At 41.9% G+C, this 18178-nt stretch overlaps 1 protein-coding gene across 2 annotated transcripts in view; it reads left to right on the top strand.

Moving 5' to 3' along the window:
- lsm12b (LSM12 homolog b) overlaps nt 1–881 on the top strand; it is a 41410-nt gene extending 40529 nt beyond the window's left edge. Inside the window, exons 4-5 of one of the 2 annotated variants that reach the window (XM_028819571.2) lie at nt 124–260; nt 409–881. In XM_028819571.2, the coding sequence (XP_028675404.1) occupies nt 124–260; nt 409–425 (154 nt within the window). In that variant the 3' untranslated portion in view covers nt 426–881. The remainder of the gene's footprint in view (nt 1–123; nt 261–408) is intronic. The other variant, XM_028819570.2, reaches the window with a different exon arrangement.
- The last annotated feature ends 17297 nt before the right edge of the window (nt 882–18178 follow it).

Raw genomic sequence — 18178 nt, forward strand, 5'->3', positions numbered from 1 at the left:
ATGTGAATTGTTTTGTGTTCTTCATGCTGAATGTGTTTCTGATTGTAGGTGCCCACTTTATAGTGAGGCTTTCTACACCTTTGCTAACATTGTGGAATGATTTATTATCATTATTTTATTTAGGATCAAAGACTGTAAATGGCAGGAGAAGAATATAATTGTGATGGATGATGTTGTAATCACCCCACCGTACCAAGTCGAGAATTGCAAAGGCAAAGAGGGAAGCGCTTTAAGTCACGTACGCAAAATAGTAAGTGGAGGTGTGAGCTTCTGGATTGGCCGGCCTGTTTGATTTTTTTTTTTTTTCTCACCGTCGATTACCTCTTGAAAAAAACGTGATGACCATGCTGATTTATGATTGGCTGTTAACGTGAACGACGTATTCATTTTTTTTCCTTTCTTTTGTAGGTCGAGAAACATTTTAGAGATTTGGAGAATCAAAAGGTAATGCAGCGTTCACAAGCACAGCAAACACAGAAGGACTCGACTTTATCATCTTGAGCCACAGAAGATTTTTGGAACAGGAGTTTTGTTTTTTTTTTTTGTTGTTTTTTTTTTTTTTTAATTTTTTTTTTTTTTTATTTTATTTTTATTTTTTTCTCCCCTTCACCCTTCCTCCCCCCTCAATAAGCTGTGTCAAACAGGGGCTCCGGCCCCTTCAGATCTGCCAGTACTGCAGAGGAGGGGGGAGTCCGAGACCCTAGTTTTCTGATTTAGAGAAAAACAGTTTTAAAATATAAATATATATATAAATAATAAAAAACGGAACAAGTAACATACGCTGATTTTTTTTTTTTTTTTTTGAGAATAATTTAAAGACCATAAAGTTTACTTGACTAACTTTCCATTTTTTCCAAAATTAAAACAGAATTTTTTTATTTGCTCTTTTGTTTCAATGTGTTTTTTTTTTCCTTTTCTGTATTATGACAGTTATAATGTGACTTGAATGATCACACTTTAAAAAAAAAAAAAAAAAAAAAAGACATTTTCTAAAATAAAAATAACAAATTCGGACTGTAATACTGTTAATTTGAATAGTTTGTGGAAGGAGAGAGTTTATTTTTTAAAAAAAGGGGGTTATATGAGATCATGCTAATCCAGTGCAAGTAGAAGTTCATCAATGGCATTTTAACAAAAAGACCAGGGTGGACATGTTGGAAGACTCTGCTTGTGGATTTGACCAAAAAAAAAATGTATTTTTTAGCAAACGTGTCAAACTTGTTTGTTTCTTTTGTTCTAACGGCGCAGGTTTTACTGCTTCTTTGCTTCCCCAGAACCCAAAGCTGCCTGCCAGTTCCTCCTCTTCCTCCTCCATCACCAGATGCTATGGAGCACTTTGGCATCTCCTATTCTGTTAATCTTATCAACGCCCAAGCAGCAAAGGTGCCATCATCTTACAATGTATTCACTGACTGAATCACTTAGGTCAGGGTCACCAACTCCGGTCCTGGAGGACCACCCTGGCTGCAGGTTTTCATTCTAACCCTTTTCTTAATGAGTGACCTGTTTTTGCTACTAATTTTAATTGACTTGTTCTTGAAGACTCTAACCCCTTAATTGTTTCTTTTTCCTTAATTAGCAGCCAAACAATAATGAGATACAAAATGAGCCAAAACAACTGGTGTCCACCATACCATCCATCCATCCATTTTCCAACCCGCTGAATCCGAACACAGGGTCACGGGGGGTCTGCTGGAGCCAATCCCAGCCAACACAGGGCACAAGGCAGGAACCAATCCCGGGCAGGGTGCCAACCCACCGCAGTGTCCACCATACAGTATCTGAAAATAAAGAAAGGTGAAGGTCTCAGGGATGTTGATCCGCTCAGGTCCACAAAACATTTGAACAAGAGCTCTTAGAAAGAGAAAATCCACAACGTCGGACATGTCTGCTATTGCACAATGAGAGCAGCAACAAGCCATGGAATTAAAGAATGAGTTTAATGAACGACAAGACTCAACGCCTCATTAAGCAGCTGGTTGGAGTTTGAGGCCCTGACTTAGCTGGTCTTCTGTTGGCTCCCTCACTTCACATTTCATTTCTGTTTGGGTGCCATTTAAGGAAAGAAATGAAGCAACTGAGAGGAACGATGAAGAAATTCAGGAGAACAAATCTTAAAATAGCAATTCAATTAAAATGAATTCACAAGAAGTTCATTAAAAAAACCCGTTAACAAAAGGGTTAGAATGAAAACCTGCAGCCATGGTGGTCCTCCAGGACCGGACTTGGCGACCCATGACGTATATATTAAAATAACAAATACTGGCTTTTTAACCTCCACTTATAAAGTAGTCCAGTAAGAGGAAAATAGATAACAATACATTCAGAAAGTATTGAGGCTCCCTCCATTTTATCATATTTTGTGTTGCAGCCTTGTGCTAAAATTGTTTAAAATTCATGTCTTTTCCTCATCAAGGATCACTCAGTCCCCCTCAGAATGGCAAAGCAAAAATGTATTAAAAAATAAGAAAAATGTCACCTTAACTCAAGCATTCAAGCCTCTTGCTTTGGCTCATAGATAGATAGATAGATAGATAGATACTTTATTAATCCCGATGGGAAATTCACATGTGCATCCCAATGCATTGATCATCATTGAGATGTTTGGAGGCCACCTGTGGTCAATTCATTTGATGGGACTGATTAGGAGAGGCCAGTCAGAAGCCCCCTCCTCAGTTAGTTTACAAAAAGGGCCCTCAGACTGTGAGAAACAAGATTATCTGGTCTGATGAAACCATGATTGAAGAGTTTGGCCTCAATTCCAAGTATACTGTAATTAATATCCGAGAGAAAGCAGGTGCCACTTATCACTAGCGCAGTACCATTCCAACACTGAAGAATGGTGGTAGCAGGATCAAGGACTGGGAGACTAGTCACTGTCCAGGGAAATCCGACAGGAGAAAATCGGATGTCCTTAAAGAAAACCTGCTCCAGTGTACTCGGGAACTTGGAACTGGCTCGAACGTTCGCCTTTCAATAGGACAACACGAGAATGGTTTCGGTTCAACTCTATGAATGTCCTTGAGTGGCCCAGCCAGAGCCTGGACTTGAACCCAATTGAACATCTCTGGTGACACCTGACAATAGCTGTCCATCCACCTTGACCGAACTTGAGAGGATCAGCAGAGAAAGATGGCAGAAGATTTCCCCAAACCACCCAAACCCAGATATGCAAAATTTGTCACGTCGGACCCAAGAGGACTCCAGGCTGTAATGGCTGCGGAAGGGGACTTCAAGTACCGAGTAACGGGTCTGAATACTTACGTCAATGGGATACTTGTTTTTTTTTATATATTTTTAATCTGTTATTAAAAAAAAAAAAACCCTTGGAAGGAGATGATACGTGATTTTTCACGGAGACACTTTAACAACGGGACAGGGCAGTGAGACAAAAGGACAGCTGCTGTACAGGCTTTTAAATGAGCAACGCACAGCTCGGCAGGAGCAAGCCAGCAGCTGATCCGACCGTATCTCCTTAACATGCGTTCAGCCACCACTTCACAATGTGAGCAGCTGAGATGCGAAGTGAAGTGGTGGGCAAGCAGGCGGCAAAGCCCTCTAATTTGCAAAAATGTCTAAATTGCTATTTTCATTTTGTTGTTCCTGGGGTACTGAGCGTTGCTCGTTGGGGGGGGGGAGAGAGAGAAGAATTTAAATGATTTTAATATAAGCCTGTAATATAACGAAACACAAAAAAAAGTGAAGGGGTCTGAATACTTTGTGAATGGCTTTGTAAGCACAGGCTCCAGCATGGCTGGCTGGCTGGAAGGAGGAGGACGAGCAGACATGGCAGCTTACCACAATGGAGACTCGGCTGCGAAACTAGGCAGCCACACCACAAGTTGGTGCCATTTGAATAGTTGGTTCATGAGAGGGCCCCAGAAAAGGACCTTCTGTACTCCAAAAGAAGGGCAGCCAGGTGAGTCTCCAGTACCAACTCTACATGAGATCTTAAGGCAATTCACATGTCAAAATGCTTCTGAAATTTCTCATGGCGATGCTCTTATTTTTTATTAAATCCGTTCATTATCCAACCCGCTATATACTAACTACAGGGTCACGGGGGTCTGCTGGAGCCAATCCCAGCCATCACAGGGTGCAAGGCAGGAAACAAACCCTGGGCAGGGCGCCAGCCCACCACAGGGCACACACACACCCACCCACACAATTTAGGATTGCCAATGCACCTAACCTGCATGTCTTTGGACTGTGGGAGGAAACCCACGCAGATCCAGGAAGCGAACCTGGGTCTCCTAACTTGTGAGGCAGCAGCGCTACCCACTGTGCCACCGTGCCACCCCTTTTTATTAAATGCGTTTCTGATTTGAAAGTTTTGAAAATAAACCCAAGTGGTCTCGGGGAGGTTTCTGTACGGCTTATTTTAGTGGTTAAAGGCAAGAGCTTTATCCAAAAAAAGGCGCTATATAAATAAGTTGAATTTTCATTATGAAAAAGATACTGAAAGCAGCATGGAGGGCCCATGTGTGTGTGTGCTGTTAAAACCTGAACAAATCAACCAGTGGATTGCAACTTGTTAGGGTGGTAGACACAAACCCACCACTGAAGGAGGCTTTTCTAGATGAGATTTCTTATAGGAACATGTTACTTAAAAAGAGACATTTTGTATCGGCTGCATTGAACTTCCTAAAGTAGTCATCAGCAGTCTGCAACTTTCTGCGAGTGATCTCCAGATCTGAACTCGGTTGCAGTGAAAAAAGGTGAAGAAAACTAAAGTAGTGTGTAGTCTGTAGTAATGCGTACAAACTTCAGTGGACTTGCCAATGGAACGACCGATCGAATTGGTAAACTGCAAGGGACGCCACCTTGACTAGAATTCTAACTTTCGTGTTTATACTTAATCACATTATCATGGCCAATGAATACTACTTTTTATCCTAAGAACTGCATTTGCCTTAAAATGTACTGAAGGAACGTAGGTAATAACTAAAGAGCTACTCGATTTCAATTAGTCATGAAATGAACGAGAATCGAAGGTGACGGTTTGAAATGGAAGACCTCCTCTCCGTGTTATTGTTTCTTTTGTTTCTTTTTGTTTACTGAAATACTCCACACAAACCAGCAATCACATTGTTATTACAAAGTCATTACACAACTCTCCACTACTGTTAGCCGTTTTATTTTTAATAGAATTGGAAATCAAATTTAGAAGTAATTTGGGGGGTGAGGGGGAAAGTATTCCTCTGACTTCAAGTCAAGTCAAGTTGGGGAGCAGGCACTGGTACAGCGGGTTGCCCCCACCCCACGACGAAACACCTCGGGATCCCGGTTGGCAACCCTTCCCAGGCAGACACGTCGTCCAGTCCCACCCTCCCGAAATTACCTTCTATTTGCCTCAGCCAGGTGTTACATGGGTGTCCCCTTGGCCTGGTCCAGCCACTCGAGACCTCAACAATGAGCCGGATCACCCTCGGGTAATGGCGCCACATGGCCGTAGTGCCATAGCTGACACTCCCTCACAATGCAGTCAAACCAGCGGGACCCAAGGATTCTCTTAAAGAGACACACAGGAAGGAGTCCAGGTCACTGGATAGCGTCCATGTCTCACAACCATATAGCAACACAGGAAGCACCAGGCCCCCAAAAACTTGGACTGACTTCCTAAGCATTTTATTTCTACTAATAAATAATTAGTAAACTTCATGATTAATAAATGATGCTTGTGTAAATATACACGTTAATAAACTTCATTATCAATAAATGTATGATTGTAAAATAATTTTAGTCAAACATTACAGCAATTTTTCAAGTAAAGGATGCACACATTGGGCACACAGTGCTTGTATTTCCACTGTAATGAAGAGTTTCTCAATGGAGAAGAGTTTAACAGCCCACGGCCAATGACGGCACTCTCGGCGTACCTGGTGATGTCAGTCACAACACAACACACTCCACCCATCGTTATCAGAACTCAAATTAACTGTGGTGTATTTATTGATGAAACAAAATATCAACATGATGGACTTGCAGACACAACCCTAAGCCTAACCCTAACCCTAATTTTTCCAACTTTATGGAACATTTTTATGTATGCGCAAATTTTCTTAGCGCAGATTCCTCTCACAGCTGATCCAGTGGTGAACAGAAAGATATTTAACTTCAATGAGCAGCTTCTGAGATGTGATATGACGAGAGTGATCCTCACTCCTAGGTTTAAACTATATAGGGAGGTGGATCGCCCGAATCGCTTAGGCTCAGATTCTGCTCATTAGTTGGTCAATTACTGGATAAATAAAGCCCTCAGCGTATAGTGTGTTGTCTGAACGAAGGGATGGAATGTTTTATATGTTTGTCTAGCATAGGAGTTGGGGTTGTTAAACCTTGATTTGAGGGATAACCTGACTCGTATGGATTTATGTGTAGGATGAGTGTTAGTTTTTGTGTTATATTTTATCTAACCTCTTATAATAGGGTCTGCTCTTACCCAAACCCTTATCTTAACCCCAGGGGGGTGGGGCTCTAACCCTAAGATAGTGGAGGGGATCTTTATCTTGAGATGGTGGATGATCTACCCCTACCCAAACCCTGATTTTAACCCCACGGGGATGGGGCCCTAAGCTTAAGATAGGGGGGGTAGGGCTTTAAGCTGAAACAGTGGGGCAGGCCCTTAACTTAAGATAGCGGATGGAATGAGAGGTATTTGTTTGTGTTAACTTTTGAAAGGACAGAGTGAAGTATGAATGGGCAGAGAATTGGACAGGTAGTAGGCAGAGATTAGGGGTCGGAGGAGAGTTGAAATTAAGTGTCCAGTCTATTTATATAAAAAGTGGAGTAGTTGTTTTTTGTTCACAGTAGATCTAGTTAGATAACTATAAGGATTGTACCCAGATAATTTGTTTTATTAAATTTGTTTAAAATGATCAATAACCCTGAGCTTAGTGAGGGTTATTGTCTAAAAATAAATATAAAAATACATTTGACAAATTAAATAGAGGATTTCTAGAAATAGATTTAGCTGGATGATAGTGGAACAACTTAGAGTTGGAGACTACTTTTTAATCTTTGATGGAATAGGGAATCTCTATAAAATAAATGTAAGGTTTATAGCTGCACTAGTGTACCCTTGCATCTGGATTTGCCTTCGGGCTTTCATCCCCTATACACTAAACCTAACCTGTAGATTATTGTTTGGACTATTATCGAACCTAATCTTTAAGTAAATTAATTATTGGTCTTTGGATAGCCCCTTAGATATGGAGTTGAGTGATAATTATAATATTAGAGAATCTAAGTGTGTTATAACAATTGAACAAAATTGATTTTAACACTTACACTCAGTTGAACCCATGCATCAGCTTTTCTCATGTTGGAAAAGCATCCTCCACTAAACCTAACCACAATTACAGCATGTACAGTAACTGAATCACTACATTGTCGGGATGTTTAATGGGAATGTCGCACATGTTCGTCGTTAAAATGGCCGTGTCGCAAATAATGTTTGTCACAATACAGTGGTCATTGAACCTGAACGAATTGCAGTGGATTTATCCATGACTTATAAACTGATTAATATAACCTAAACCTAACCTTAACCATAATTACAGCATGTTATTTTTCATTATAGTAGGTGTTGTGTAAGATGTTTAATGAGAATATCGGACAAGGTACAGAATGCCGCACCAGGTTCGGCCTTAAAATGGGTGTGTCACAATTAGAATTTGTCACGACATACCTGTCTTTATCAGAACTCAAATTAACTGTGGTGTATTTATTGATGAAACACAAAATATCAATACGATGGATTTTCAGACCCAACCCTAAACTTAACAATGAGTAAAGTATGTAATTGCACTACTACAGTGGTGGGATGTTTAATGGGAATGTCGCAGATGGTTGGTCCTAAAAAGGGGCTTGTCGCAAATAATGTTTGTCACAACACACCGGTCGTTGAACTTGAATTACTTGCAGTGGATTTATTCGTGACTTATCAACTGATTATTATAACCTAACCCTACCCCTAACCATAATTACAGCATGTTGTGTTTCATTAAAGTGGGTGTTGTGTAAGATGTTTAATGAGAATATCGGACAAGGTACAGAATGTCGCACCAGGTTCATTCTTAAAATGGGTGTGTCGCAATTAGAGTTTTTCACGACACACCTGTCTTTATCAGAACTCAAATTAACTGTGGTGTATTTATTGATGAAACACAAAATATCAACATGACGGACTTGCAGACCTAACCCTAACCCTAACCAAGATTACAGCATGTAATTGCATCATTACAGCGGGGGGATGTTTAATGGAGTTTGTCACGACACAACTGCCTTTATCAGAACTCAAAATAACTGGTGTATTTGTTCATGTCAGATAAAATATCACACACACACACACACACAAACACACCTGGGGCCAATTTAGAACTGTCAGTCCACCTAACCTGCACATGCTTGGACTGTGGGAGGAAACACAAGCACTTGGAGGAAACCCATGCAAACATGGGTGAGAACATTCAAACTCCATGCAGGGAGCACCTGGGACGTGAACCTCAGTCTCCTTACCTCAAGGCATTTGGCCCAAAATGGTGTAAGCGCAGGACATTCCCAAAAGATGTGGCCTAGTGATGCCCTCTGCGACCCTCAATTGAATTGAGTTTGAGAATGTTATGTTACGTAATATCCTTTTGCTCTTAACAATGGACAGTGGTCACCTTGAATGCTAAAACAAAGAAAGAAGGAAGAATGACGGAAAGATAATAACAAAAAGGTTCACTACTGAGCCGTTGAGTACGGTGGGCTGCACAATTGCTCTGCCGGTATATCCCCCGTGAACGACTCCCCTAAATCCATTCCCTAAGTTGCTTACTCAGATTAGGGTTGGATGGTAACTGGTCCCCAAGGCATGAAAAATCTCTGGATGGGATGCATATCTATTGCAGGTCACACACACACACACACACACACCCACAGAACCAATTAACTAAGCTACATGGACACATTTGTGTCGTGTAAAGTGGGTACTTGGCTAAAACCCATGAGGAGAACAAGTAATCTTCACGAAGGCATTTGAACCTAGGTCACTAGAACTGTGACACAGCATCTTTAATAACTTATTATTCTGCTGTATCCTCCAGGATACTTGAAGCTGAGCATCATTTCTGTTGTTTTTTTAAAAGGAACCTTGACCCACCTTTAATTTTATATAGCACCTTTAGAAAGGACACTACCGGTCAAAGCCTATGCGGAGTCCTGGGCAGGGGGTTGGGGACCTCTCGGTGTTAATGGTGCACCTTCAGTATTATTAGACTTTGAGGATGAGGGAAGGGGACCAGAGGGATGGGGGTCTGTCCATAGCGTGAGTTTCTTGAGTTACCACAACGGTTGTTTATAACATGAGGAGAGCAGAGAGAGACGTTAGGATCAGGCACTGATACAGCGTGTTACTGCACAAACCACATGACAAATCAACTCAGGATCCCAGACTAGGACCCGAGTGCAGCCATGGAATGGGTGACATCTAAGCACCACACCAGCACAGATGGAATGAAACCAATGTGCTGGAGTGCCACCGACTGGCATGTTCTTCCTTGCAGGTTGGAGGGCCTACATGCAGAATAATGTCATACCCAGGACAGAGCAATTACAGGTTAAGAAGTGGAGTCACTGTTTGGTGCTTACGGGATTACGATTGTCAGTGCAGATCTCTAGCCTCAGAGCCACCACTTCGCCCCATATATAACATAACATAACATCTATAACATGCTTTCAGTATTATTACAACAATGCTATTGGTGCATGAAAAAAGGAATGTAACATTTGAAGCACCTTACAGAAAATGTGATATTAAAATAAAAGTCAGAATCAAAGAAAGGAATAAAGAAATAAGGTGACTTCAGATGAGAGGCCAGCCAGGTCATTGCTGGTGCATCCCATTGCATAATGGCTGGCGAGCACGGATGAAACCGGAATCCCTCCAGGTATACATAATTGATCAAATATTCGTGTTTACCGGCCTGGAGTATGACTTACAGCCTCCCGGCGTGCCCGTTACTGGGTGCACAATGGAAAATCCCCCCTGATTGTAATGAATTATTAAGAGCCATAGAAAGAAGTTTGTGTAACAGGCAGGCAAGCCCCTTCACTCCAAGATGATATTCTGAGAGTTTTCAGCAAAAGGAAAAAAGAAAAATCCAACTTTGACAACCTGATGAATTTACAAAACAACAAACTGTCTGCCAGTGCCTGTCAGTGACGTAACTGGAGTTCGTGCTGCTCGGGGCGGGGCGGTGCTTCAATCTGCCGCCCTCCAACATATCTGAATGTGTTAACATATTTAAATAGAGAATTAAAATGACGTATAGAGAAAAATTAAGACACGTTTTGCATAGATTTATTCATATATGGAGAAACAGCAATAATTTTTCACATATAATTATTTATAAGCATCAACTAGACAAGAATATAGTATAGACGCTCTATTAGTTTAATACACAGTCATATGAAAAAGTTTGTGACCCCCTCTCAGCCTGCATGATAATTGACTCTCCTTTCAACTACAAAGTTACCAGTGGTATGTCTTTCATTTCCTAGGAGTACTGCGGTGTTTTCTGAACAAAGATTTTTAGTGACGCAGTATTTAGTTGTATGAAATTAAATCAAATGTGAAAAATTGGATGTGCACAAATGTGGGTCCCCTTGTCATTGTGCTGATTTGAATGCCTGTCACTGCTCAATGCTGATTGGTTGATGAGCTCGTTAACCTTGAACTTCATAGACAGGTGTGTCCATCATGAGATATAAAGGTATTTAAGGTGGTCAATTACAAGTTGGGCTTCCTTCCCTTTACTCTCCCCTGAAGAGGGACAGCATGGGATCCTCAAAGCAACTCTCCAAAGATCTGAAAACAAAGATTGTTGAGTCTCCTGGTTTAGGGGAAGGCTACAAAAAGCCATCTCAGAGGTCTAAACTGTCAGTTTCAACTGTAAGGAATGGAATCAGGAAATGGAAGGCCACAGGCACAGTTGCTGTTAAACCCAGCAGGTCTGGTAGGCCAAGAAAAATACAAGAGCGGCATATGAGCAGGATTGTGAGAATGGTGACAGACAACCCACAGATCACCTCCAAAGACCTGCAAGAACATCTCACTGCAGATGGTGTACCTGTACATCGTTCTACAATTCAGCGCAATTTGCACAAAGAACATCTGTATGGCAGGGTGATGAGAAAGAAGCCCTTTCTGCACTCGCGCCACAAACAGAGTCGCTTGTTGTATGCCAATGCTCATTTAGACAACCAGATTCATTTTGGGACAAAGTGCTTTGGACTGATGAGACAGAAATGGAGTTATTTGGTCAGAACAAAAAGCACTTTGCATGGCGGAAGAAGAACACCGCATTCCAAGATAAACACCTGCTACCTACTGTCAAATTTGGTGGAGGTTCCATCATGCTGTGGGGCTGTGTGGCCAGTTCAGGGACTGGGGCCCTTATTAAAGTCGAGGGTCGGATGAATTCAACCCAATATCAACAAATTCTTCAGGATAATGTTCAAGCATCAGTCACAAAGTTGAAGTCACGCAGGGGTTGGATATTCCAACAAGACAATGAGCCAAAACACAGTTGGAAATCTACAAAGGCATTCATGCAGAGGGAGAAGTACAATGTTCTGGAATGGCCGTCACAGTCCCCTGACTTGAATATCAGCGAAAATCTCTGGGATGATTTGAAGCAGGCTGTCCATGAAATTGAACTGAACTGGAGAGATTTTATATGAAGAATGGTCAACAAGACCTCCATCCAGAATCAGACTCTCATCAGAGGCTATAGGAGGACAGCGTCTAGAGGACAAAAGGAGGCTCAGCTACAGTGGTGTGAAAAACTATTTGCCCCCTTCCTGATTTCTTATTCTTTTGCATGTTTGTCACACAAAATGTTTCTGATCATCAAACACATTTAACCATTAGTCAAATATAACACAAGTAAACACAAAATGCAGTTTGTAAATGGTGGTTTTTATTATTTAGGGAGAAAAAAAAATCCAAACCTACATGGCCCTGTGTGAAAAAGTAATTGCCCCCTGAACCTAATAACTGGTTGTGCCACCCTTAGCAGCAATAACTGCAATCAAGCGTTTGCGATAACTTGCAATGAGTCTATTACAGCGCTCTGGAGGAATTTTGGCCCACTCATCTTTGCAAAATTGTTGTAATTCAGGTTTATTTGAGGGTTTTCTAGCATGAACCGCCTTTTTAAGGTCATGCCATAGCATCTCAATTGGATTCAGGTCAGGACTTTGACTAGGCCACTCCAAAGTCTTCATTTTGTTTTTCTTCAGCCATTCAGAGGTGGATTTGCTGGTGTGTTTTGGGTCATTGTCCTGTTGCAGCACCCAAGATCGCTTCAGCTTGAGTTGACGAACAGATGGCCGGACATTCTCCTTCAGGATTTTTTGGTAGACAGTAGAATTCATGGTTCCATCTATCACAGCAAGCCTTCCAGGTCCTGAAGCAGCAAAACAACCCCAGACCATCACACTACCACCACCATATTTTACTGTTGGTATGATGTTCTTTTTCTGAAATGCTGTGTTCCTTTTACGCCAGATGTAACGGGACATTTGCCTTCCAAAAAATTCAACTTTTGACTCATCAGTCCACAAGGTATTTTCCCAAAAGTCTTGGCAATCATTGAGATGTTTCTTAGCAAAATTGAGACGAGCCCTAATGTTCTTTTTGCTTAACAGTGGTTTGCGTCTTGGACATCTGCCATGCAGGCCGTTTTTGCCCAGTCTCTTTCTTATGGTGGAGTCGTGAACACTGACTTTAATTGAGCCAAGTGAGGCCTGCAGTTCTTTAGACGTTGTCCTGGGGTCTTTTGTGACCTCTCGGATGAGTCGTCTCTACGCTCTTGGGGTAATTTTGGTCGGCCGGCCACTCCTGGGAAGGTTCACCACTGTTCCATGTTTTTGCCATTTGTGGATAATGGCTCTCACTGCAGTTCGCTGGAGTCCCAAAGCTTTAGAAATGGCTTTATAACCTTTACCAGACTGATAGATCTCAATGACTTCTGTTCTCATTTGTTCCTGAATTTCTTTGGATCTTGGCATGATGTCTAGCTTTTCAGGTGCTTTTGGTCTACTTCTCTGTGTCAGGCAGCTCCTATTTAAGTGATTTCTTGATTGAAACAGGTGTGGCAGTAATCAGGCCTGGGGGTGGCTACGGAAATTGAACTCAGGTGTGATACACCACAGTTAGGTTATTTTTTAACAAGGGGGCAATTACTTTTTAACACAGGGCCATGTAGGTTTGGATTTTTTTTTCTCCCTAAATAATAAAAACCACCATTTACAAACTGCATTTTGTGTTTACTTGTGTTATATTTGACTAATGGTTAAATGTGTTTGATGATCAGAAACATTTTGTGTGACAAACATGCAAAAGAATAAGAAATCAGGAAGGGGGCAAATAGTTTTTCATACCACTGTAAGTATTGATGTCATATCTCTGTTGGGGTGCCCACATTTATGCACCTGTCTAATTTTGTTATGATGCATATTTTCTGTTAATCCAATAAACTTAATGTCACTGCTGAAATCCTACTGTGTCCATAAGGCATGTCAGATATTAAAAGGAAGTTGCTACTTTGAAAGCTCAGCCAATGAGAAACAAAAATCCAAAGAATTAGGAGGAGTTCCCAAACTTTATCATAGGACTGTAATTACACTGAGAAAACCACAACCACTCTAGTATACAAGTGATAGGTGGGGATGTTTTCTGCACAGAGCAAGAACACATTCAAATTGATAAAGAAACAAAATTAAAAATTGTAAATTAGCTGTTTATCTTCCTAGAAATTATTATCGGTGTAATGTTTATGTTTATTTTTGTTATTGCCTCATAAATTTCAACTGCTGTGTCTGATGCCGTCACAGAAGGACAGTCTGAAAATAATTTTTGAAGCATTTGTGGATAAAAATCAGAGAATTTTACTTTTTTCATCATGAGTGATATTTTTCCAAACCCTGCTGCTTACACACAAATTCTAATGAGCCTTTTGGCCAATAATGCCGCCCCCAAAAATGTGCCACCTGGGACGGTCCGCCCCCTCTGCCTGCCCCTAGCTACACCACTGCTGCCTGTGAACCGCTGACCAAGCAGTCATTGCATGTAGAGAGATATGCGACAAAGTGCTAAATATGATGGCTTTAAGAGACCATTGCTGTGTTCATGGCCGGCCTATACACTGGTACTGTGAGTGCTGTGCAGAATGGAGGCAGGACCTCTGCATTTTGCCCAGTTGATTCTGGGGTCTGTCAGCGGTGTGTTCTGCTCCTACTCTGTTCAATGCTTGTATGGACTGGGTGTTGAGCAGGGTCATGGTGTCCAGTGGCTGTGGGGCATCTGTTGGTGATGAAAGATTCACGGATCTTGACTTTGCTGACGATGCTGTGATCTTCGCGGAGTCAAGGATCAAGGGTCTCAAGAGACTGAGCGAGGGGTTGAGTGTCTGGGCTTGTGAGGGTCCTGATAAAAACCAAGATCCAGGCCTTTAATGAGCTCTTGGGCACGGCCATCAGCAGTGTGTCTGTTTGCGGAGAGAGTGTCGACCTCATAGAGAGGTTTACTTACTTTGGCATTGACATTCATGACTCTGGTGACTCTTCCTATGAAGTCGGTAGATGGATTGGGAGAGCATGGGGGGTCATGAGGTCGCTGGAAAGGGGTGTGTGGCGCTCCCAATATCTATGCAAAGGGATGAAAGTCCAAGTCATTACAGTCCTGGTGCTTCCTGTCTTGCTATATGATTGCGAGACATGGGCGCTATCCAGTGACCTGAGACGAAGACTGGACTCCTTTGGTACGGTTGAAAAATCCTTGAATACCGTTGGTTTGACTTTGTGTTGCTCATGGAGTCCCGAATGAGACACATTACCTGCATTGTGAGGGAGCGTCAGTTACGGCACTACGATCATGTGGCGCGTTTCCCCGAGGGTGATCCAGCTCATAATATTCTCATTGTTGGGGACCCGAGTGGCTGGACCAGGGCAGGGGGTCACCCACGTAACACCTGGCTGTGGCAGATAGAGGGTCATTTCCAGAGGGCCTACCTGGGGGGGTTGCAAACCGGGATTTCGAGTTGTTTTAAAATCTATTATAATTAATAATATTAATTATTAATATTAATAATAATAATATTATAGTAATATATAAATTCTAAAATCTGGAATAGCCTGCCAGTAGGAATTCGCCAGGCTAATACAGTGGAGCACTTTAAAAAACTGCTGAAAACACATTACTGTAACATGGCCTTCTCATAACTTCACTGTAATTTAATCCTGATACTCTGTATATCCAATTCATTATTATAACCATTCGTGGTGGCTCTAAAATCTGTACTAACCCCTACTCTCTCTTCTGTTTCCTTTTCCGGTGTCCTTTTGGTGGTGGCTTGCTCCACCACCATCTACTCTAAGTACCATGATGTTCCAAAAATGATGGATGGATTAAAAGCCAGAAGTCTGTATGACCATCAGCATCAAGTGACTCCGTGAGAACCCTAACTACAAAGAGGACTATTTCATTTATGTTAGGTAGAATGCCTAGAGGGGACTGGGTGGTCTCGTGGCCTGGAACCCCTACAGATTTTATTTTTTTCTCCAGCTTTCTGGAGTTTTTTTTTGTTTATTCTGTCCACCCTGGCCATGGGACCGTACTCCTTTTCTATGTTAACTAATGTTGCCTTATTTTAATTTCTTATTTTGTCTTTTATTTATTCTTTTCTTCATTATGTAAAGCACTTTGAGCTACTTTTTGTATGAAAATGTGCTATATAAATAAATGTTGTTGTTTTGTTGTGTAGTGGGTGCGGCAACACACTGTACCAGTGCAGGCTCCCCAACTTGAGTTGACTTGCTGCGTTCCAAACATTATGTTGCCCTGAAATGGAGCTTGGGCCCATGAAAGTCTACAATGTGCACTTTAATCAAGATGTCTGAATTGTTGGATTTGTAATTGTAAACTGTGGAGCAAAGGGGGAAATCAAGGAAAAAAAATGTGTCTAACAATATCTCTAGTCATCTCAAGAGCAAGAAAAATAGATATTTGGCTCAGAATCAAACTTCTTTCGTTCTTTTGCCATTTTGTAAACCTCTTAATCTTTGCTTGCTTGCTTATACATGCAGTCCTGGAATCCATTTCACAATATGGTGAGCAAAACAGGACAAAGCATCACAAGTGCATTTGAAAACGTCAACAAAACAGATGGAATATCTGATCCTGAAGGGAGACACGTGATTGTCGTGGGTGATTTGTATTTCTAGTTTTGCTTATAACGTGTGTTTCATCTGTTGTTCGGCATCCTTGAGTCTTTAGAAAGGCGCCTATGAATAAATAAAATGTATTATTATTATCAACTAGGGGCCCCCTGCTCGCTTAGCTCGCTAAACCCTTTGCCCCCCGTCTCGCCTGTGCGTTGCGTCAGCAAATTCGCCTCTCTGTCGCTCGCGTTTGTGGATTTCACTTTCACCAAACAACCAATCTTTTAATTCTTGCGGATACGCCTCTTCATTAGGAGGTAACACGACTTTTCCCTGATGGCAACACTAATTAGATGATCTACACGTCTCCGACTTAAAGTTTAAAGGCAAACAATATCTACATACTGGCATATCACCTATCTCCATGTATTTGATCTCTTTTCACTTTTACCTTTTCGTCAATATCACATTGAATTTTGATTCCTGCCTTGCGCCCTGTGTTGGCTGGGATTGGCTCCAGCAGACCCCCGTGACCGTGTAGTTGGGATATAGCGGGTTGGATAATGGATGGATGAATTCATTAATTTTCCCATAATACTGTATATGTTAACTCAACTGTCAATAATTGCTACAGTTTGTGAAATCATTGGAGTAACGTTTGCTAGCTTCCTGTCTTTAGGAACTTTGTTTTTCTGCACAAGTGTTAATGATTTGTATATGTTATCAATATCTTCCTTTATTACTCTTAATTCAATGTCATGGACTCCAAGTACTCTACCTGATTTTTGTCTTTTTAAACCTAGTAGCACTTCTCCCAAGTTTACTGCTCAAAAAATTTAAAGACCCACTTTTGAATGCGAGTAGAGCATCAAGTCAATGACACTGGTGGGCTGTTGATCAGGTCAGTGAAGTAGCAGAGGGGCTTGTTCATCAGTTTCAGCTGCTTTAGTGCACTAGAGGGGTAACAATGAGATGACCCCCAAAACAGGAATGAATGTGTTAACAGGTGGAGGGAGGCCACTGACATTTTTCCCAACTCATCTGTTTTGTCACTCATTTTGCATTTGGCTACGCTCAGTGTCACTACTGGTAGCATGAGGCCATACCTGGACCCTACAGAGCTGGCACAGGTAGTCCAACTTCTCCAGGATGTCATATCAATACCACGCGCCATTGTTAGAAAGTTTGCCCTGTGTCCCAGCACAGTCTCAAGGCCATGGAGGAGATTCCAGGAGACATACAGGCAGTTCATCTAGGAGAGCTGGACAGGACCCATCATAGAAGGTCCTTAACCCATCAGCAGGACCCACCGGTATCTGCTTCTTTGGGCAAAGAGGAACAGGATGAGCACTGGCAGAGCCTACAAAATGACCTCCAGTAGGCAGGCAGGCCACTGGTGTAAATGTCTCTGACTAAACAATCATAAAACAGACTTCATGAGGGTGTCCTGAGGGCCGACGTCCTCTAGTGGGCACCGTGGAGCTTGATTGGCATTTGCCATAGAATACTAGAATTGGCCGGTCCACAACTGCCTTTTTACAGATTAGAGCAGGTTCACCCTGAGCACATGTGACAGACGTGAAAGGGTCTGGAGAAACCGTGGAGAACGTTATGGTGCCTGTGACATTGTTCGGCATGAGCTGTTTGGTGGTGGGGGGGGTGGGGGGTCAGTGATGGTATATCTAGGGAGGCATATCCATGGAGGGATGCACAGACCTCTACAGGATAGACAATGGTGGGCACCTTGACTGCCATTAGGTATCAGGATGAAATTCTTGGACCCATTGTTAGACCCCAGCTGGTTCCTCCTGGTGCACAACAATGCCCAGCCTCATGTGGTGAGAGGATGAAGGAATTGATAACATTGACTGCCCCCCCCCCCCCAAATCTATCTATCTATTATATAGTGCCTTTAAAATCTATCTATCTATTATATATTGCCTTTCACATCTATCTATCTATTATA

This window comes from Erpetoichthys calabaricus, chromosome 14 (genome assembly GCF_900747795.2).
Source record: "Erpetoichthys calabaricus chromosome 14, fErpCal1.3, whole genome shotgun sequence".
In the NCBI taxonomy this organism is placed as follows: Eukaryota; Metazoa; Chordata; class Cladistia; order Polypteriformes; family Polypteridae; genus Erpetoichthys; species Erpetoichthys calabaricus.